This window comes from Notechis scutatus, chromosome 9 (genome assembly GCF_049901735.1).
Source record: "Notechis scutatus isolate UNSWTSFEM ecotype Mainland chromosome 9, rNotScu1.2, whole genome shotgun sequence".
Classification (NCBI taxonomy): domain Eukaryota; kingdom Metazoa; phylum Chordata; class Lepidosauria; order Squamata; family Elapidae; genus Notechis; species Notechis scutatus.
Genome location: NC_142017.1, coordinates 21036044 through 21058501, shown reverse-complemented (window position 1 = coordinate 21058501; position 22458 = coordinate 21036044). Strand labels below are relative to the sequence as shown.

The 22458-nt window shown below is 48.8% G+C and overlaps 1 protein-coding gene across 1 annotated transcript; it reads left to right on the top strand.

The window, feature by feature from the left end:
• The first annotated feature begins 2187 nt into the window (after nucleotides 1–2187).
• On the top strand, nucleotides 2188–21676 carry LOC113420324 (fibulin-7-like). Its single transcript, XM_087971785.1, has 9 exons — nucleotides 2188–2227; nucleotides 5575–5708; nucleotides 9063–9219; nucleotides 10604–10774; nucleotides 11914–12039; nucleotides 14990–15112; nucleotides 15791–15928; nucleotides 18372–18510; nucleotides 20561–21676. The coding sequence occupies exons 2-9, from the start codon at nucleotides 5592–5594 to the stop codon at nucleotides 20919–20921; spliced, it is 1332 nt and encodes a 443-aa protein (XP_087827911.1). The 5' UTR covers nucleotides 2188–2227; nucleotides 5575–5591; the 3' UTR covers nucleotides 20922–21676.
• The last annotated feature ends 782 nt before the right edge of the window (nucleotides 21677–22458 follow it).

Sequence of the window (22458 nt, the reverse complement as noted above, 5' to 3'; positions counted from 1 at the left end):
TAATGGGATTCAAATGTTTTTACTACTGGTTCTGTGGGCATGGCTTGGTAGGCATTGGTTGGTGGGCGTGGCAGGGGAAGAATACTGCAAAATCCCCATTCCCTCCCCACCCCGCTAACCTGCTTTCCAGCTCCATTCTCCTATGCAGGGCAACAAAAGAAGACCCAGCCTATCAGCTGGGACTTGGGAGGCAGAGAATAGATGGGGTTGGTGGGGCCAGTCAGAGGTGGGATTCTGAATTACTCAAAATTTCTGCTACTGGTTCTCCAAAACTAGTGAGAACCTGCTTGAATACCACCTCTGGTGTGAGTCCAGCTCAGTGGTGTGGAAGGAACGTCCATTAGATGCTGAGGTTCAGTGCAGGCCTTCATCTTGGCTGTTCCTGAATCTCCACAGGCAAGCAAACCCTCCTTCCATCCATCCACACAACCATCCATCCTATGGTCATGGAGTCAAAACTAATCTGCCGTTGGTCAATCCTTGCGATGCAGCCAAATGAAGCAAGCTGCTGTTGGAGACTGTCCGTAAAACCAGTTTTGGCCGTTAAAAGAGCTCCCAAGCTCCTTGAATAAGCCCTCCTCAACCCTAGGTGAAAGTCTTGGAAATGCTAAGAAGGACACCCCAGGCTCAATAGCCTTCTGTCTCTCTTTTTAAAAATAGATTCATTAAGGTGGGGCCTCCCTGAGTAATCTGAACGGGCGTCTCAGGAGGTTTCTTGGCGCCTGGGTTGAGTTGCCTTTTGTCTCTGGGCTTGTTTAAGTCTCTGCTCGCTTCCATGCAGCCTGCCAACCTCCCCACATCCCTCATACCAGGGGTGGGGTGGGGGGGCCTGCATCAGCACCGACCTGGCTCTCTGCCTCTGCCTGGGGGCCACTCTCCTCCTGCACCCCCCCCTCCTCCAGGCCAGGCTTCTTGCCCAGGCTGGCAGCTTCCCCCACCCCACTCCCCCATTTTCAGGGGGCGCTGAAGGGCAGCCACAGCCCCCCCCCCCGCCCTTCCTCTTCGCCCATCCCTGGCACCTTTCCAGGGACATGGGGAGGGGAGGGTCTCCAGCTGTGGTTTCTGTTCAACAGGGCCAGCAAAATGGAGGGGGGGGCAGGGGGTCCCCTTCTTTACTAGGAGGGATCCAGCCCCCCACCTGGCTATGGAGGCTTTTCCAAAGTGGTTGCTTGAATTCCCCCCCTCTGAATATTTTCAGAGAAGAGCTCGCCTTCATCTTCGCTTCAGGAAGAGCTACGGGTTTGTTTGTTTTTCTCCTCAGCTCCATGTTGGAGGCCAGGTTTTATTTTCAATAAATATTTTATTTTATTTTATTTTATTTTGGCAGCCCAGTCTCTTTTTGAAAGCCTCCAGGGATGAAGCTCCCACAACTTCTGAAGGCAACTTACTTACTTACTTACTTACTTACTTACTTACTTACTTACTTACTTACTTACTTACTTACTTACTTTATTTATTTATTTATTATTTATTTATTTCAATTGCTTACAAGATAATAGGTATAAGTAAAAAAAACATAGTTATGAATACATGAATACATATAAGTAAAATAAAAAAATAAAAGAAACAATAGGACAGGGACGGTAGGCCCGTGGGTGTGCTCATGCAGACCTCTTAGGAAAGGGGTGAGGTCAAGAGTAGACAGTCTCTGTTCCATCGGTTGATAGTTCTCTCTGTCAGAAAACTTCTCCTTATTTTTTGGTTGAATCAATCAGCATAGAGCTGGAAAGGGACCTTGGAGGTCATCCAGTCCAGCCCGCCCCCCCGCCCAAGCAGGGGACCCTACGCCATTTCTGACAGAGGGCAGCCCGATCTCTTCTTGAAAGCTTCCAGAAGCTTCTGCTCCGTTGGAACGTTCCAAAAATTTCAAAATAGGGCGGCTCGAAGACACCCCCCCCCCACCGCGCCCCCCACCCCGCACCCGTCGGCCGCCCGCTTAAGGAAGGGCTGCTGCCTCGACCGCCCCCGCGGCTCCTTCGACGGCCAAAGCCCAGCAGCCGGACTGGGTGGGTGGCTGGGGGACCGGGAAGCCCAGCTGCTGCGGGACAGGTGACCACCCACCTCCCCCGCCCCGTCCAGGGAGCGGCTGCCCAGCAGAGGCGCCTCCGCCTCCCACGCGGGGCGAGGCCTGGCCGGCCGGGGTGGGGGGGCCTATAAAAGGCAGCCGGGCGAGCGCTTGACGGGCAGGAGGAGAGGAGCCTTGCCGGGGAGACCCTCAGCCAGGTGGGTCCCCTCGCCGCCCCCTTCCTGCCATCCCGGCTCTTTTCCACCCTCCTTTGGAGAAGGGAGGGGCCCGCAGCCACATCGGAGGCTTTTGAGGGGCATCGTCCCGGTTAGCTCCCCCTTCCCTCCCCGCCACCTCAGCCCCCGTCTGGCTTCGCCTGCTGCCCCCCCGCCCCCCCCGCCTTCCTCTCACCGACCCTCCCTTTGCCCCTCTGACCAGGGTGGGCAGCGGCTCCCCTGGCAAGTGGCGGGGGGGCGGCTGGTTAGGAGACCGCTGGTGGTGATGGGGGGGGGCACCCAGAGGTTTCTCCTGCACAGGGGAAGTGGGGGGGGACCGTTTCCAGACACCCCCACCCATCCCCTCAGCTCGCTTGCAGGATCTGGGCCTGGCTACTCGAGAGAAGAGAAGGACCAGCGGGGACATGAGCTCAGTGCTCCAATATTTGAGGGGTTGCCCCAGAGAGGAGGAAGGGGTCAAGCTGTTTTCCAAGGCACCTGAGAACCAGACAAGGAATAATGGATGGAAGCTGAACCAGGAGAGATTCAACCTGGAAATAAGGAGGGATTTTCTGACTGAGAACAATCAACCGATGGAACAGAATTTGCCTTCAGAAGTTTCATCACTGGAGACTTTCAAGAAGAGACTGGACTGCCCTCTGTCAGAAGTGGTGTAGGGCGGGGGGTCTTCAAACTTGACAGCTTTAAGTTTAACTTGACATCTGTCAGAAATGGTGTTGGGTCTGCTTGGGCAGAGGGTTGGACTAGATGACCTACAAGGTCCCTTCCAACTCTGTTTTTCTGTTCTGTTCCTATGAAGATCGGTTGCAGAAATAGGGTTTGGCTAGTCTACTGAAGAGAAGGACAAGGAGTGACACAGCATCTTCCAATATTTGAGGGGCTGCCACAGAGAGGAAGGGGTCAAACTATTTTCTAAAGCAGGGGTCTCCAACTTTGGCAACTTTAAGATTTGTGGACTTCAACTCCCAGAATTGAATTTCTCAGCAAAGCTGGCTGAGGAATTCTGGGAGTTGAAGTCCACAAGTCTTAAAGTTGCCAAGGTTGGAGACCCCTGTTCTAAAGCACCCGAAGACCAGAACAAGGAATAATGGATGGAAACTGAACTAGGAGAGATTCAACCTGGAAATTAGAATTTTTCTGAGTGTGAGAACAATCAACCCCTGGGACAGAACTTGCCTTCAGAAGTTGTGGGAGCTTCATCCCTGGAGGCTTTCAAGAAGAGACTGGACTGCCATCTGTCAGAAATGGTGTCTCCTGTATGGTGGGGGGTTGGACTAGATGACCCACAAGGTCCCTTCCAACTCTGTTAAGACAAGCTGGGGAGCCCAATGTGTTTCCCCAGTTGACAACACCTTGCCCCCACCCCCAGGTGCTGGGGAGGGGGGCTGACCCAGGCACCCTCCAATAGACTCCCAAGAGAAGAACAATCCTTATTCCATCCCAGACCAACAGCTGTCCAATCTTTTCTTGACACCCCAACTCCAGGAGTCAAGCTGTTCCCTTGCTTAATCCTTCTCATTGTCAGGAAACCCCTTCTTATTTCCAGGTTGGATCTTCCTCTGGCTAGCTGGCATCCGTTGCTTCTCGTCCTATCGTCAACAGCTTCGAAGAATAAGTCGATTCGTGTTGGTTTGCAATCTCTTCCCAAAATGTGGGATGGGTCGGGAAGGAAAATGGTGGAGAAGGTCTGCTCTCCTATGCCGGAGAAGGACAAAAAAAATGTTGAGACCTTGGAAAAAGTTCAGAGAAGAGCAACTAAGTTGATTAATGGCCTGAAGACTAAACCATATGGAGAACAATTGTAGGAACTGGGCATGGCTGGCTGGGAAGAGAAGGACCAGCGGGTGACGTAATAGCAGTATTCCAATATTTGAAGGGCTGCCACAAAGAGGAGGGGGGTCAAATTATGCTCCAAAGCACCAGAAGGCCAGAAAAGAAACAATGAATGGAAACTAATCAAGGAGAGAAGCAACCTGGAATTGAGGAGACATTTCCTCACAGGGAGGACAATTAACCAGTGGAACAGCTTGCCTCCAGAAACCGTGGGCGCTCCATCCCTGGAGGTTTTTAAGAAGATTCTCTAGACCAGTGATGTTTAAGCTTTTTGGTGCAGAGTGCCCAAAGCATGTGCATGAATGCACATGCGCAGGCCCCCAACCCCCAAAATGCAATGCACCCCGCCCCGTGCATTCCTTACGCATGTGGGCCCCCTGCGCATGCACCCTGGCCTCCGTCCCCCGTTTTGGCTTCCAAGTTGGTACAGGAGGCTTTTCAGGCCCAAAAAGGGGCGCGGGGGGGGGGCTCGCAATCTCCACAGGTTTTCTCCCCCTCCTGTCCTCAGCACGCCCAGGTGTTCTCCTCCATGCCTGCCACGGAGAGGCACCTGCGGAGGGTGGAGCATGCGGAGATCTGGGAAGGCACGGGTGGCAGGAGTGCAGGAGAAACTGCGGGGAAACTGCGAAGATCATCGAAGGCCCCACCCCCGTGCATGCATGGCAGAGACCCAAACAGCAGCTGGCTGCCAGGAGGCATGTGCATGTGCAGTGGAGCTGGGCTGGGTGATGGCTGGCGTGCCCGCAGAGAGGGCTTTGCATGCCACCTGTGTTGTGGTTAGCCAGCAGCAGGTGCGGACGACTGAGGAGAGCGAGGACTCGGATGAGGGGCCAGGACCATCAGGGAGTGGACTGCTGCCTTCAGAGATTGTGGGGGCTGGCAGCAGCGATGAGGAGGTTCACGAGGAGCCTGTGCCCAGTGCACATGCACACAGGATTGCTCACAGGAAAGAGCAGTTACAACAGCACGGGCGACTCGGGAGTAAGGCTGCAAGGTAATGGCCCCTCCTTTAAGAAGATAAAAGCCAGCTGTGAAACGAACATACTTTGCAGAAGGCAAAGACGTTTTGAAACTCCAGCCTCGTGGACATTCTAGTATCCTGAGTTTGTATTTGAAGATTCTTATTTTGCAAATTATTTCTTGTCTGTTATCTTTTGGCAAGTCTTGCACAGTTTGGAAAGACTTGTGCTTATCACAGCTAATTACTTTGCAAAAGCATTACAAGGTTTCTGTTCCTTTTGGATTGTTTGTTGGAAAAGAGTATGGGTCAGAACTATCTGTGGCACACATGCCATAGGTTCATCCATCACTGCTCTAGACAGTCACTTATCTGAAATAGTATAGGTTCTCCTGCTTGAGCAGGGGGCTGGACTAGAAGACCTCCCAGGTCCCTTCCAGCTCCTTCATTCTAAACTGGGAATAGAATGTTGACTTCTTTGCCAATGACCAGAACTGAATGTCCAGCTTCATTTAACTTTTCTTCTCTCTTCTCCTCCTTAGTTTAAGGAGAGGGGAGGATGGTGCAGGAAGCCATTCCCCTTCTCCCATCTCTTGGACAGCAGAAGATGTTACCCAGATTAGCCACCCTCGTGATGGTCCTTGGGATCCTCCCTCTGCCCCTTAGCAGTACCCAGGTAAGAGGACGTGGAAAGGGCTGAGAAAAGGTGATGCCCAGCAGAGCTGTTGTGGTTAGCTGACAGCAGGTGCAGATGGCTGAGGAGAGCGATGACTTTGATGAGGGGCCAGGACCACCAGGGAGTGGACTGCTGCCTTCAGAGATTGTGGGGGCTGGTAGCAGTGATGAGGAGGTTCCTGAGGAGCCTGTGCCAAGTGCACGTGCACAAAGGATTGCTCGGAGGAAGAAGCAGTTACAGCAGCACAGGCGACTTGGGAGTAAGGCTGCAAGGTAATGGCCCCCTCCCTCAAGAGGATAAAAGCCAGGTTTGGAAAAGCGTTCTTTGCAGACAGCAAAGAAGCTCTGAAGCTCAACTTGTGGACATCTTAGTTCGTGTTTGGAGAATTTTGTAAATTCTTATCTCTGGGTTTTTGGCAGCATTGATGAACATCTTGGCAAGGCTCTTTCTTGTCGGAGCTAATTAGCAGCCTTTTATCTGTAAAGGAACAGCATTCCTTATTAAACCTTAAAAGGTGGGGGCTGCTGCCTTTGTCTGTGTTTGCTCTGTGGGAACCCAGTTGGGTCAGAACAAGAGCCCAGGAGCATGGGGCTGGGGAACCGAGGAGACACAGACCAGCTGTTCCTGGGTTGGGTGGCCAGGAGCCAAAAGCCAAGGATATTCATTTATTCATGCATTCTCAATATTTAGACTTCGCTCTCCAAAAGTTTTCTTTGGCAACTTACAACCGTCTGTGATCATGATCTAAAACGTGCATGTCCAAAGTTGCCTCTCCCAGTACATTGGGAAATAGAGTTCCCATCATTCCTTGTAGCAACAGTGTCCACAGAAGAGTGTGAGGTCAGAAAAGTCAAGATGGCAACTACAGAATCAAGAGTTCAAGTCCCAATGTTTTAACAGCAGCTAGAATTGTATTTGCTAAAAACTGGAAAAGTGAAAAAATTCCAATAGAGGAGGAGGTGATTAAGAAAATAATAGAATGTGCAGAAATGAGTAAACATTAGAAATTAGAGAGCAAGAAGATAAAGAATATTATAAAATATGGGATTTGTGTTTATCAATGGTTAGATAAGAAAATGGGGAAATAAAATATAATAATATAGCATAATAGTACAGATAAGATAATGTAATGATATAATACAACTGATTATAATGAAATGAATGATAGTATGAACTAGGTTTGTAAAAGTTGAGATTTGCTCAAAAAGGATGATGTGAATTTATAATTATAGTCTAATAAGGAGTCAATAATAATAATGTAGTATGCATAGTTGATCTATATAATATGAATTCTAATCTAAATTTAGAAGGAAAAGACTGTTGATATTGTGCACAAGAGATATGTACCAACCAACATACTGTATAATGGGAAGATGGTTTTATTTGATGTTTTATGTTTGTATTTGTCAATGTTTGTTGTCAAAATAGATAAAAAAGATTTTTTTAAAAGAGTTCAAGTCCTGCCTTAGCTGGAGGACTTTGGACCAGTCACCCTCAGCCTAAACTCCCCTCAGAGCTGGTTGTTGTTGTTGTTGTTGTTGTTGTTGTGGGGAAACTAGGAGGTGGAAGGCGTGTTGGAGATGTTCATCACTTTAAGTTATTCGTAAAACACTGGTAGTCCTTGATTTATGACCACAATGGAGTCCAAAATTTCCATTGCTAAGCGAAACATTTGTGAAGTGAATTTTGCCCCATTTTATGACTTTTCTCTGAATCTCTGCGGTTCTTCAGTTAGTAACATGGTTGTTAAATGAATCAGGCTTTGCCCCATTGCTTGTCAGAAGGTCATGTGACGCCCAAGGCACTACAACTGTCATAAATGGGAGTCAGTTGCCAAGCGTCTGAATTTTGATCATGTGATCGCAGGGATGCTGTGACGGTCGTAAGTGTGAAAAACGACCGTTAGTCACTTTTTTCAATGGAGTTGTCCCTTTGGTCACTCAGTGAGCTATTGTAAGTCGAGGACTGCCTATATACAAAGACGAGATTTAAATCCCTGGTGTCCACAAGCACAAGTTGGCTTTTCACTGCCCAGCGATCCTGGCGGATTGGGTGCTGGCCCCGAGGAGGTGCCAGCCGGAAGAAAACCCCTTTAGGCCGGGGGTGTCAAGCTCGATTTCATTGAGGGACCCACCAGGGTTGTGTTCGACCTGGGGGGAGAGCATGGCTGGGATAGGCATGGGCAGGGTGGGTCACTCATGTTGGGGGCACCAGTAGTGGCCAAGTGCTAAGGTAGGACTTCCCTGAGACCCTCCCTCACTCTTGTTATAATCTTCCTTCCTTCTTTCCTTCCCTTCCTTCCTTCCTTTCCTTCCTTCCTTCCTTCCTTCCTTCTTTTCCTTCCTTCCTTCCTTTCCTTCCTTCCAGGGGTGGGATTCAAATTTTTAAACAACTTGGTTCTGTGGGCGTGGCTTAGGTGGTGGGCGTGGGTTGGTAGTCATGTGACTGGGTGGGCATGGCTTGGTGGTCATGTTATTGGCTGGATGTGGCCAACTCAACATCACTCACATCGAGGCATGCATCTCCTCGCCTGGCCTCCCATGACTGTGGGGATACTGTAACAGTCGTAAGTGTGAAAAAGGGTCATAAGTCACTTTTTTCAGTGCCATTGTAACTTTGAATGGTCACTCCACACAAGCAAAGGACCAGCAAAGGAGGGGAAAAAAACTCCAGAGAAGTTCCAGAGACAGGAAGTCCAGTCCTGCCAAGAATGGAATAAGGGTTAATGGAGAGGCAGTTTCTGTAAGCAACACCAGAATGTTTCCTTCCTGCCTTCCTTACAGGATTAGGCCAGTAATTTCTTCTAACAACCGGTTCTCCAAATTGCTTAGATTGTTAACAACCGGTTCTAGTGAATAGGTGCGAACCAGTAGAATCCCACCCCTGCTTCCTTCCTTTCCCTTCCTTTCTTTCCTTCCTTTCCTTCTTTCCTTCTGTTCCTTCTTTTCCTTCCTGCCTTCCTTTTCTTCTTCTTCCTTCTCCTTTCCTTATTTTTCCTTCCTCGCTCTCTTCCCGTCTTTCCTCTTTCCCTTTCTCCTTTCCTGTCCCTTCTTGCATGCTTAAATGCAAAAGGGGAAGCCTTTTGTTTTGTTTTTAGTTTGTTTTGGTAGCCCTCTGCCCGCGAAAATGGGGCCCACGCAAAGCCCTCCCGAGCTTCCTTTACGCTGGCAGAGGCACCACAGGCTAGTCCTTTGCTGTTTCCAGGGCAACTCCATGGTCCAGATCTAAGTTCCCTGCAGGCCGAATGTGGCCCACAGGCCTTGAGTTTAACACCCCTGTTTTAGGCTGATCTGATTTCGGGGGGGCGTGTGGGGGCTCCTTCCCAACTGGCTCCACTCTCCTCCCTCTGCCCAGAACTGCCTGAGCAAGCACCACGTCGCAGCCACCCTCCAACAGATGCAGAAGCTGCTCTCGGCTTACGAGGTGGCCCAGATGCGCAGCCTGCGAAACCTGAAGAAGCAGCTGGCGCTCCTGCCAGCCGGTGCCCAAAAGCCGCCGGCCAAGCAGAATGGTAAGGGCAAACCAAGAGGTGGGCCAAAAAAGTCAAGATGGCGTCTATTGTGTAGGTTACAGGCACCATCTTGCTTCTTTTGACACACACACACCTCACACACCCCTCCACGTGGAATCAGAGACCGCAAAATCCAGGGGAAAAGGGTGTGGAGTTGATTTCATTGGGATGAAAATGAATAAAGTTTAAAGTTTTTTTTCTCAGCCATGCTGACATGTGTCCAACCTTGCTAGGTGGTGTCAGGATTCCGGTAGTTACCCCCATTTAAATCATGAGTCTCGAGCCAAACTTCCAAAACTTAAAAATGATTTATTGGGAGTTAAACTGTTCGGCATTGCCTGGGTGTAGCCGACTCTGAGACACATCATTCATTGTCACCCACCCACCCCCGGGTGTATCATAATTCATATTCTCCAATGGGGCACCTCCATAGCCAAGAGTCATCAATCATGCTCTCTAGTTAGAATTTTGCACAGCAGAAACTTCAGTCACCTAGTTACTATCTTTGAAAACATTTATGGAATGCAATTTTGGTTTGCAAGCTGCTGCATTACTCCCCCTCACTTTCTGTTGGCAACTCTAAACAGACCAGAGAAATATTTTATGAGTTGACAGGTGGGTTGTTTCAAGGCTGGATCTGAATCCAGATCTGCCTTGTAGAAGACCAATAGACTTGTTGTGGATTATCTGCAATCAGGCTCCTTCCAAATCTGACAGGGTATAATAGAAAGGTCTTTGCTGATTATTTAGCCCACGTTATTCCTTGGAATTAGCTAACGGTTAGAGTCTAAAAAAGACATGTCACCAAAGGAAAAGGGGAAACGGGGGAGAAGGAAAAGGAAGGTGGCAAATTTCTTCCAGTGGTCCTGTTAGTTACAAGTGATGGAGGTGGCAGCCTGAAACATCCTAACAGTGAGAACAATTAACCAGTGGAACAGCTTGCCTTCAGAAGTTGTGGAGGTTTTTAAGAATTAATCTATCAGAATAGAACTGAAGGGATCTATTCGGATTCATCATACTGTACATTTAATGCATCATGGTTAAAATAAATCCAAGAGCATTTCAGATACTATTTTATTTAGTTTTATTTTATTTTTTTTAACCACAACCGATTTCACGGGAAGACTGTGTTTGAGTCTGCTGGCATTTTCCCCACTGGAAAATAGCCTTTGAAGTTTGCTCAGGAAGTTTTTAATTCCCACCCCTCAACTCTTTTTCTTTGAAGTTTCTATGAACAGAGATGCCACAAGAAATTAGCAACGGGGTCTGGCCCTTTGCAGTTGGGATTTCTCAGCTCTAAGGTGTTTCTGATTAAACCAGGAATATCCCGAGGAACCAAGAAAACGTTTCCACCTTGTTTCTTCTCCCTTCCTGCTCCCTGCAGAGAGCTGCACCCCTCCTTCTGCACCCTCCAACGGCAGGAGGCTGGGCAGGGGAACGGCCATTGGGAAGGAGGTCCATTTTGTCTGCAATCCTGGCTTTGCGCTGGCCGGGTCTGAGACGCGGGTCTGCTTGAAGAACAGAACCTGGAGTGGACAGCAGGCCTTCTGCAAAAGTAGGTGGCAACAGAGGTCTCCCACTCGTGATCCTGACTTTTAAGAAGTCACACTCTGAGAGTGTTTGCAGTATGACTCCTATTGTGAGACAACCCAGAAGCAAAATAGAGCACACAGAGGCTTTGTCTTTTAGCAATGGTTTATATACCAGACAGCTATGTACTTACATATATGTGGTAGGCAAATCCCTGGCAAGCAATCAATCTTCATTACTCTGCACAGAGAACCACAATGGAGACAGAACAGAAGGAGAGAGAGACACACCCTCTCATAGCTTCATATATATAGACAGCTTCTTAAAGTGGTAAAACCCTGTGGGACCCATCCTCAGTCTTAAAGTGGCAATAACCTTGCTGATTCATCCTCATTGCATCAGCCTTTTGGTCAACTATTAATTCTCAATACCTTGACACTCGCTTCCCAGGTGCACATCCAGGTCGCCTCGACTTAACGATCACAATTGAGCCCTGAATTTATGTTAACAGAGAAACTTAACATCTGCAGTGATCCACTTAACAACGGTGGCAAGAAAAGTCATAAAAAGGGACAAAGCTCACTCAACAGATTTCTGTTACAGAGTTTTGCCCCATTTTACGACTTTTCTTGCCACCGTTGTTAAGTGAATAACTGCAGATGTTAAATGAGTAAATAACTGAACCTGGCTTCCCCATTGACGTTGCTTGTCGAACGGTTGCAAAAGGCAATCATGTCTTTGGGACGCAGCGATAGTCGTAAGGATGAACCAGTTGCCAAGCATCTGAATTTTAATCACATGGCCAGGGGGATGGTGCAACGGTCATAAACATGAAAAACGGTCACAAGTCACTTTTTTCGGCGCCGTTGTAACTTCGAACTGTTGCTGGTTTTCCTCCGCCCCCTGGGTATATCGTAACTTATGGAATGCAGTTTCAGTTTGCAAGTGGCCGCACTGCTCCCCCCTCCCTTTCTGTTGGCGACTCTAAAAAGACCAGAGAAATATGAGTTGACATGGTCTTTTATACAACATTCGCCCCTTGTTCCTGTGTCTGCAGAGCGGGTGGCATTCGGCCACAACCGGAGTCCTGCCAGGGGAGGCGAGGGCTGCATCTCAACCCTTGGCCAAACGAAGCATCTCTGCGTTCTTTTATTCCCCAACCAGGCACCAGCGATTGTGCCAGTCGGCCCTGTGCCAACGGAGGGACCTGTGTGGATGCTGTTCCTCGCTACAGCTGCTTGTGCCCCAGCGGCTGGTCAGGGAGCAACTGCCAGGCTCCCCTTCATGCCCGTAAGTGACAGAACGGCCTGGGCAGCGGGTGGGATTCTACCGGTTCGGGACGGTTCAGGCGAACCGGTTGCTCCAAAGATCAGCTTGTGAGTGAAACGATGATCAGCTGTTGGGCCTGCCCAGCCGGGCTCTAGTCTGTGCTTTATTTCCGGGTTTTCCACCTCAGCTGATTCGCAAGGCACCGCAGATTGCTGCACCTCAGCTCTTTCACACACAGGCTTTGCAGCAGAAGGTGAGTTGCAAACGCCGCTTGCGTGTGCAAAGCGTGCGCTCACCGAACTGCTTGTTACACTGGTTGAATCCCTCCCCTGTCCTTGGGGCTGCATTAGCAAAACAGCAGATAACAGATAATCAGAGTTGGAAGGGACCTTGTAGGTCATCTAGTCCAACCCCCCGCCCAAGCAGGAGACCCTACACTATTTCTGACAGAGGGCAGTCCAGTCTCTACTTGAAAGCCTCCAGGGATGAAGATCCCACAACTTCCGAAGGAAACTTCTGTTCCATGGGTGGATTGTTCTCTAGGAAATTCCTCCTTATTTCCAGGTTGAATCTCTCCTTGTTCAGTTTCCATCCATTATTTCTTGTCTGGCCTTTGGTTGCTTTAGAAAATAGCTTGACCCCTTCCTCCTCTCTTGTGGCAGCCTCTCAAATATTGGATCACTGCTCTCCTGTCTCCCCTGGTCCTTCTCTTCCCTAGACTAGCCAGGCCCAGTTCCTGTAACTGTTCATTGTATATTTTAGGCTCCAGTCCCCTCATCATCCTGGTTGCTCTTCCCTGTACTTTTTCTAAAGTCTCATCTTTTTTATAGTGTGGTGACCAAAACTGGATGCAGTACTCTAGGTGTGGTCTTACTAAGGCTTTGTAGAGTGGTTTTAGTACCTCACTTGATCTTGATTGTATCCCTCTGTTAATGCAACTTAGGATTGCATTGGCTTTTTGGGCGGCGGCTGCTGCACACTGCTGGCTCACATTTAGCTGGCTGTCCACTAAGACTCCAAGATCCCTCTCACAGTTACTGCTATTGAGCCTGGTTTGAATCCTAAAGATCCAAAAAGCAGGACTGGCTGTTTGATCCTTTAATCCAGGGGTCCTCAAACTTGGCAATTTTAAGACTTGTGGACTTCAACTCCCAGAATTCTCCAGCCAGCTAGGCTGGCTGGAGAATTCTGGGAGTTGAAGTCCACAAGTCTTAAAGTTGCCAAGTTTGGAGACCTCTGCTTTAATCCCTTGAGGGGTAGAAAGAGGGAGGAAGGGAGGGCAATGGAGCTGTGGGGACACTTTCCAAGCAGGGACTTGGATGCGGGGGCTCCCAACCCCGGAGCGATATATATTCTGACCCCCTGCATCATCCCTGCTTAGAGAGGGTCGGTGTTTAATTGCCAGAGGCCTCCATTGGACCAGATTGCAAGGTGGGAGGGTGTCTCTCAGCAGGTGGTGGCTGAGATGGGAGACTCTAGGCCAGGCAGGGAGGACAGAAACAACAGGGGTGCCTCTGTGTCCTCACTGGAGGAAAGCTTGGCTCAAGTAGTGAAGAGAAGGACCGGGGTGACTGGACAGCAGTCTTCCAGTATTTGAGGGGCTGCCACAGAGAGAAGGAAAGGGTCAAGCTATTTTCCAAGGTACCTGAGGGCCAGACAATGGATGGAAACTGAACAAGGGAGAGATTCAACCTGGAAATAAGGAGGAATTTTCTGACAGTGAGAACAATCAACTGAAGGAACAGGAGTTGCCTTCAGAAGTTGTGGGAGCTTCATCACTGGAGGCTTTCAAGGGGAGATTAGACTGCCATCTGTCAGAAATGGTGTAGGGTCTCCTGCTTGGGTGGGGGGTTGGACTAGATGACCTACAAAGTCCCTTCCAACTCTGATTATCTGTTATCTGTTAAGTCACATTTTTCAGTGCCATTGTAACTTTGAATGATCACTAAAAGAACTGTTGTAAGTCAAGGTCTACTTATACTTCCAAACCAAGCAGTAATATAATATACAACAGGAGGCTCTCAATGGTCCCTCTATAGAAAGTGGTTAGGACAAGGGAAGGAAGGTGTGCTTCTTTTCTGCATCTTTTCTCATAAGAGGCAGAAAATGCAGTCGCTGTTGTGCCCTCAACCCATGGAACCCAAGGAACAGAAGTTGCCCTTCGGAAGTTGTGGGAGTTTCCTGTTTTGGGCTGGGGGTTGGACTAGATGACCTACAAGGTCCCTTCCAACTCTGTTAATCTGTTAAGATTAGGGGACTCAAGACTAAACATACAACGAACCATGAATGGTTGCAGGAACTGGGCCTGGCTAGTCTAGGGAGAAGAAGGACCAGGGGAGACAGGATAGCAGCCTTCCAATATCTGAGGGGCTGCCACAGAGGGGGGGGGTATTGTCCAAAGCCCCCGAAGGCCAAACAAGAAATAATGGATGGAAACTGAACAAGGAGAAGAGATTCAACCTGGAAATAAGGAGGAACTTTCTTGACAGAACAATTAACCAAATGGAACAGAAGTTGCCCTCAGAAGTTGTGGGAGCTTCATCCCTGGAGGCTTTCAAGAAGAGACTGGACTGCCCTCTGTCAGAAATACTGTAGGGTCTCCTGTCCCCAGGAGTCATAAGTATGAATCAACATCATAAGTACGAATCATCTGAAAAAGCATCCGAATTTTGATCCCGTGACTATGGCCATACTGCAACGAGCGTAACTTCTGAAAAACGGTCATAAGTCACTTTTTTTCAGTGCCGTTGTACCTTTGAACGGTCACTAAAGGAACTGTTGTAAGTGGAGGACTACCTGTAGTCACTAAATAACCGGTCATAAGTAGAGCACTACCTCTAGCGGAGGCTGTAAAAAGCCTGTGCAGCGAGGAGACACCCCCCCCCCCCGAGGGTGCCACCTCTTCCCCAACCTCTGCTCTGCTCGTTTGTCTCACTTAACGTCCACCCTAACGGCCACCTCTTGACCACAGACAGGGCAGCTGTGAGCAACGCAACGTTCAGCCGTCAACCCCGCTGCATCGAGAATCCGGGGGGCTCCCGCCAATGCAGCTGCGATGGCGGCTTCCTGTTGACGAGGGGAGGCATGTGTCAAGGTAAGATTATGGGGTGGGGGCACACGAGTAACCCTATAGAGGTGGGCTGCTGGGGGGTCATGGGGGGTTCGGGAGACCCCCCAACTAAGATTCTGTGCAGTTCAGAGAACCCCCAAATCCCACTCCTGGCTGGCCTCGCCCACCCCTCCCCTCCCCGGAATCCCCACGTGGCCCGTTTTGGATGCAGGTATCTGCAGGGAGCGTGTGGAGGCTCGGGGAGGGTGGAAAATGGGCCTCCCAGAAGTTCAGGAAGGCCAGAAAGAGAAGGACCAGGGGAGACAGGAGAGCATCTTCCAATATTTGAGGGGCTGCCTCAGAGAGGAGGAGGGGGGTCAAGCTATTCTCCAAGGCACCTGAAGGCCAGAAAAGGAATAATGGATGGAAACTGACCAAGGAGAGATTCAACCTGGAAATAAGGAGAAATTTTCTGACAGGGAGAGCAATCAACCCATGGAACAGAAGTTGCCCTCAGAAGTTGTGGGAGCTTCATCCCTGGAAGCTCTCAAGAAGAGAATGGACTATCACCTGTCAGAAATGGTGTTAGGATCTCCTGCTTGGGCAGGGGGTTGGACTAGATGACCTCCAAGGTCCCTTCCAACTCTGTTAATCTGTCAAGGGATTGGGGAGTTCCTTTCTTGCCCCTGGGGACCCACTCAGCAGCTTTCTGCTCTGCTGCAGATGTGGATGAGTGCCAGCTGTACCAATCCAACTATCACACCCGGATCTGCCTCCACGAATGTGTGAACCTACCTGGGTCTTATCAGTGCACCTGTCCGCCCGGCTACCGGTTTCAGGCTGAGCAGAACATCTGCAGCGGTGAGTCCTTCCCATTCTCGTGAATCAATTGTAGAACCATAGAACCCTTTTACCCTCCTCATCAGGCTGGCTGTGTGAGTGGTGCGATGGCCTAGAGACAGAGCTCTCGCCTCACAATCAGGAGGCTATGAGTTCGATCCCAGGTAGAGGCCGATATTTCTCTCTCTGGGCACAATGAGAATATATATCTGCTGGACAAAACTCTGCATTGGTGACAAGAAGGGCATCCGGCCAGTAAACACTCAGCTCCATTCAATTTCCCAGACTCTACCCTGCAAGGGATTATGGGGTCATTAAAAGTTGATGATCAGAGGCAGAGCTCTGTGTGTGTGTGTGTGTGTGTTTTAAAGTACAGGTAGTCCTTGACTTACAACCACAATTGAGCCCAAATTTTTTGTTCTTAAGCAAGACATTGGTTCAGTGAGGATTTTGCCCCATTTTATGACCTTTCTTGCCACAGTTGTTAAGTGAATCACTGCACTTGGTAAGTTAGTAACCCAGTTTTTTAAGTGAATCCGTCTTCCCCCTTGGCTTTGTGTTCAAAATTCTGTTTTATTCTGTAGAAACTTTGTTTGAATTGCATGGAAATTGTAGCAGAGGACTAGACGTAGTCCTCGACTTACGACCATCATTGAGCCCAAAATTTATGTTGTTAAGTAAGCTGTTCAGTGAATTTTGTCCCATTTTATGACCTTCCATTGTTAAGTGAATAACTGCAGTTGACAAGTTATTAACCTAGTTGTTACGTGAATCTGGCTTCTCCATTGACTTTGCTTATTGCACGGTTGCTTGGCGACATAGTGACGGTCATAAGTATGAACCAGTTGCCAAGCATCTGAATTTTGATCACATGACCCTGGCGATGCTGCAACGGTCATAAGTGTGAAAAATGTTCATAACTTTTTTCGGTGCTATTGCAACTTTGAATAGTCACTAAATGAACTGTTATAAGCAGAGGAGGATCTGTATTAAACAGCCATATAGATTGGTAGCAGAGGACGGTTATATAACCATACAACCCAAATAAAGTGTACAGTGTACAGTCACAATAGGCCTTGCTGCTTAACTGTCTCAACTATCATAGATTATAGCCATAGTGTTAGGATTCCAGAAGTTACTCCAATTAAATCATGAGCCTCGAGCCACACTCCCAAAAACTAAAAAAGATTTATTTGAAGGTAACATTCTACATCCGGCATTTACCTGGGCGGAGCCAACTCTGACATACGTAATTCACTGTCACCCTTGATTCTGCTTTCTCCCTCTTTCCTCTGGGTGTTTCATCCAACGAAAAACGCACATAGCCAAGATTTTTGCAGGGCAGAAGCTTCAGTCATCTAGTCGGTCTCTGAAGAAAATATGAATGGAAGGTACTTTCGATTCCACATTGCCGCCTGCTCTTTGAAACTCCACCCCCTTCTTTCTGTTGTCAACTATAAAATGTGTATACAAAATGTTTTATGACTTGACACATAGATTATAACCATAGTTTATAACCATAGAGGCAAACTAAACACTGCCATCTACTGGCTGAATAATTCTGTAGTTGTTGCAATGCAAAAATACATGCTAACATGTATTCCAACACTTTGCTTGTCTGAAGGTCGCAAAAGGGGATCACATGACCTTAGGACACAGCAACGGTCATAAACATGAACCAGTTGCCAAAGCATCTGAATTTTGATCACATGATCCTGAGGATGTTGCAACTGTCATTAAGTGTGAAAAACGTTCATAACTTTTTTTGGTGCTATTGCAACTTTGAACAGTCACTAAAAAAACTGTTGTAAGTCGAGAACTACCTGCATGAAATGCAAAAACATGGGGCTGAAAGTGTCGGCCCCCCTTCATTCCAGAGGTCCCGGGAGGCTGGGCTGCCCTCAGCGCATGGATGCCACAGCCCTGCCCCACATTGATCTCTTCAGAGCAAGCATGCGTTGCAGTGAGGAGTTGCACAGAGCTGGCATCCATATCCCTGCCTATTTGCTGTGGGGGTCCTTGCTGGGATCGAAGTGGCAGAGTGCCAGAAGCCCTGGTCAGCTCTGACCCTCCGCCAAAATCCCAGAGCAGGGTGAGGGTCTGTAATGTTTGCCAAGACACAGCAGGGCTCCAGACCACCAGCGTTGAGACAGGCAGACAGACCAGTGGTGAAATGCTACTGGTTTGGACCGGTATGGCTGACCTGGTAGCAAAAACAGACAGTTAAAAATAAACTCGGACAATCAGCTGACAGGATAAAAGAAGGGAAAAGTGCAAGATCGTCCCTCCCACCGGCCCCCTGCGCTTTTCTCTTCTTTATCCTCTCAGTTGATTGGCGCAGCAGAGCCTCAGCTGGGCTTTGGAGAGTTGCACGCACACGCGAAGTGCGCGATCACCAAACTAGTAGGGAAACTGGCAGAATCCCACCACTGAGACAGACTCTCTCAGTTGTTGTCTTTGCCAGATGTGGATGAATGTGCGACGAGTCAAGACAACTGCAGCCGCGGACAGATTTGCGTCAACATCTTTGGGGGCTTCCGTTGCGTGAAACCCGAATGCCCCAAGACCCACTTCAACACAACTTACGTCAAGACGTCAGCCTCGTAAGTAGAAACTCCAGGAATGAGGATGGAGGGCTGGGTCCTTAGCGGGCTCAAGAGGACAGCAGGAATTGGGAAGGGCGAGTCTAGTGAAAAGGACAAGATAGCAATATTCCAGGATTTGAGGGGCTGCCACAAAGAAGTGGGGGGTCGACCTATTTTCCAAAGCACCAGTCAGGAAATTTTTCCTTACTTCTAGGTTGCTCCTCTCCTTGATTAGTTTCCATCCATTGTGTCTTGTCTTGCATTATTGTGCTTTGGAGATTAGCTTGGCCCCCTCTTCTTTATGGCAGCCCCTCAAATATTGGATCACTGCTATCATGTCACCCCTGGTCCTTCTCTTCACTAGACTAGCCATGCCCAGTTCCTGCACCCGTTCTTCATAGGTTTCATATGATAGCAGTGTCCTAATATTTGAGGGGCTGCCACAAAGAAGAGGGGTCCAACCTATTTTGAGAGCCATGGTGGCCCAGTGGTTAGAATGCAGTATTGCATGCTAATTCTGCCAACTGCCAGCAGTTTGATTCTCACCAGCTCAAGGTTGACTCAGTCCTTCCAAGGTGGGTAAAATGAGGACCCAAATTGTTGGGGGCAAGAGGTTGACTTAGAAGTGCTTTCCAGTGGGAAGCGGTCTATAAATCTAAGTGCTATTGCTATTCTCCAAAGTACCAGAAGGCAAGACAAGAACCAATGGATGGAAACTAATCAAGGAGAGAAGCAACCTGGAATTAAGAAGAAACTTCCTAATGTGTGAGGACAATTAAGCAGTGCAACGATTGTCTTCAGAAGTTGGAGTGCTCCATCACTGAAGGCTTTTAAGAAGAGATTGGACAACCACTTGTCTTAAATCATATAGTCTCCTGCTTGGGCAGGAGGTTGGAGTAGAACAGGGGTCTCCAACCTTGGCAACTTAAGATTTGTGGACTTCGACTCCCAGAATTCTTCAGCCAGCTTTGTCCACGAATCTTAAAGTTGCTAAGATTGGAGACGCCTGGACTAGAAGACCTTCCAAGGTCCTTTCCAACTAAGAGGCCCAAGGAATTCCAGAACGGACTTCCAGCCTTTCTGTGCTCATCAGGGCTAAGATTTTGGAAGAGTTTCCGAACAAGGAACTGACCCTTCTGGTGTCGGGAATCAAAGGATGGTCCCTTGCAGGAACAGGCGATGCCTATCAAAAAAATTGGGCTGAAGTCGACAAGGACTGAAAGGCAGACAGAGTGGTCCTACCTGCCAGAGAACTCAGGCAGCCCACGGAGATTAGTTAAGGAAATGCCCTCTTTTTATTCCCCTTTTTATTCTCTTTTCCTCTCTACCCCCCCCCCCCCGCCCCAGCCAGAAAAGTTGAGTGTTATTCATGACCAGGATAATTGGCCTGGAGGGATCAGAAAATAGCAAGATGGTGGCCAACCCTATGCCATAAAAGCAAGCTGGGCTCGATTGTCCATCTTGGGTCTTTTTGACCTGTGGAATGGAGTGGCAGCTCAACCACCTGTCTTTTGATAAATGGGTGTGTTGGACTGCCCTTGCCCACCCAACAGCCATTATATCAAACCACAACAATACAAGAGCACACAACAGATACAGCCTCAATGTAAACCACTCCAAACTCGATTGCAGGAAGTATGACTTCAGCAACAGAGTGGTCAATGCCTGGAATGCACTACCTGACTCTGTTGCTACATCCTCTAACCCCCCCCTCCACTCCTTTAACCTCAAACTATCCACTATTGACCTCACCCCATTCCTAAGAGGTCTGTAAGGGGCGTGCATAAGCGCACCATCGTGCCTCCCGTCCCTGTCCTATTGTCCCCCTTTATTCGTACCTATTTCCTGTATTCTTACTCATGTTTATACTTATACCTATTATCTTGTAAGCAATTGATAAATTAGATAAATAAAAAAATAAATGTCCAGAGGCAAGCTCCCACCTGACAGCTGTTAGATGCCAGGATGCTTTCCCCCCAGTTCAGACCCGTCTCGGGGCACCTAAGAAGAGGGCGTCAAACTCTTGCTAGCCCTGACTGGGTGTTTCTTTTCCACCTCCTCTTCGCAGGCAGTGTGAACGGAGCCCTTGCCCCATGGGGAGCCAAGCCTGCCAGAAATCCGCCCATGCCATCTCCTTCCACTACCTGCCCCTCCAGTCCAACCACTCCGTGCCCCGGGTCCTTTTCAAGATGTCCACCAGCCGCTCTCTGGGGGACAGCCTGCGCTTCGCCCTCCTAGGGGGCAACAGCCAGGGGAGGCTGGCAGTCCAGCGCTCGGACCAGCACACAGGGGAGCTGGTGCTGACCCGCTCGGTCCTGGGCCCAGCAGTCCTGGAGGCCGAGGTGGAAATGAGCGAGTTTGCCCAGAAGATCCTTCTAGGGAAGCACATCTTCAAGGTCACGTTGTTGGTTTCCCAGTATGAGTTCTGAGCCCCTTGGAACCCCCCGTCGGGCTTTGGAGAAGGCCAGGACCAGATGTGGCAGGGACATCTGGAGGGGGCAGCTCTCTACCCAGAATAAAAGAGGCCAAAGCAAGCCTTGATTCTGCTGAACCAGACCTTCCTCTCCACGTGGCTGGACATTTTCTCCACGATCTTCCCCCTTCGAGAGAGAGGCTTTGGGGAGAAGCAACGGATGGGAAGCCCCTTGAAGGAAGACCAAGCACAGCAACGGGAGTTCTTGCAACCGCTGGCAGAAACAGCTGGAAGGCACATAAATCCTTGCAGGCGACAGCAGAGCAAACTCCCAGGGTGGGTCAGTGGGTTTTACCAGGTGTAGCTGCTCCCCTCGGCCTGAAGGCAAGTTTTTGTGCGGCTTTTAAACACAAGAGAACTTGAAAATTCTGCTCGGGGTGTGGATAAAAAAAAACAGCTGCTCAGGATTGCAACCTTTTTGGCTTGGCTTGATGGTAGAATTTACTCCCCATTTGGGCGAAAAGAGGCAGATACTTTTCTGGACCATCCCAATTACTTCATTCCTTTGAGAGCTGGGTGGCTGCGACTCCTTTGGGCAGAAATTGGTTTGGTGGTTTTTTTTAATAACTTGCCTCCCATCCTAGCTGGGAATCATTTACAGGCACCTGCGTTAAAACAGCCTCGCTCAGACTTGATACAAGTGGTCCCCGTTTATAAGCAAACCAAATTTAATGTATAGATATCACTTATTAAAATACGGTGTTTTGTTGCCATCCTGTGTCAAATGCTTTGGCTGCCATAAAAATATTGTGGCTAGTCACAAAAATAATAATAATGATCCGGATTGGAAACAAGGTCCTGAGCCCCAGGGACAAAAGGTGTTCAAAAAAGCTGGTGGAACCAGCTATGCAATCTAAGACCCGCATCTTTTTGACAAGCATTGGGCAATCATGGTCGTCTTAACTGTGTCAATTCATAAAAATTTTTCTATACACGTTTTATAGTTGTAAACAGAAAGAAGGGGGGGGAGTTTCAAAGAGCAGATGGCAGTGTGGAATTGAAAGTACATTCCATTCATATTTTCTTCAGAGGCTGACTAGATGACTGAAGTTTCTGCCGTGCAAAAATCTAATTGGAGAGCATGATTGACGACTCTTGGCTATGGACGTGTTTGTTAGAGAATATGAATTATGATACACCCAGAGGGGTGGGGGGGAAAAACAAAGTCAAGGGTGACAGTGAATTACTGTCTCAGAATGGACTACACCCAGATCATGCCGACAGGTTCAACTCCTTTGAAGTTTTGGGAGTGGGGCTCGAGACTCATGATTTAATTGAGGTAACTGCCAGAATCCCGATAAGCCATGCATTTGTGCAGATACCCATCTTGTGCAGTCAAGAGGCAGGGACAGCACAGCTGTGTTTGCAAGACACAATTGCCCTTGGTTAAAAATCAGGACCCCGGCAGCACCTCTTCCGACTGTCAAAACTACCTGTAGGTTTCTGAGCTATTAGCTGAAAAGGTGCTACAGGTTCCTGATTTCCCCCACCCC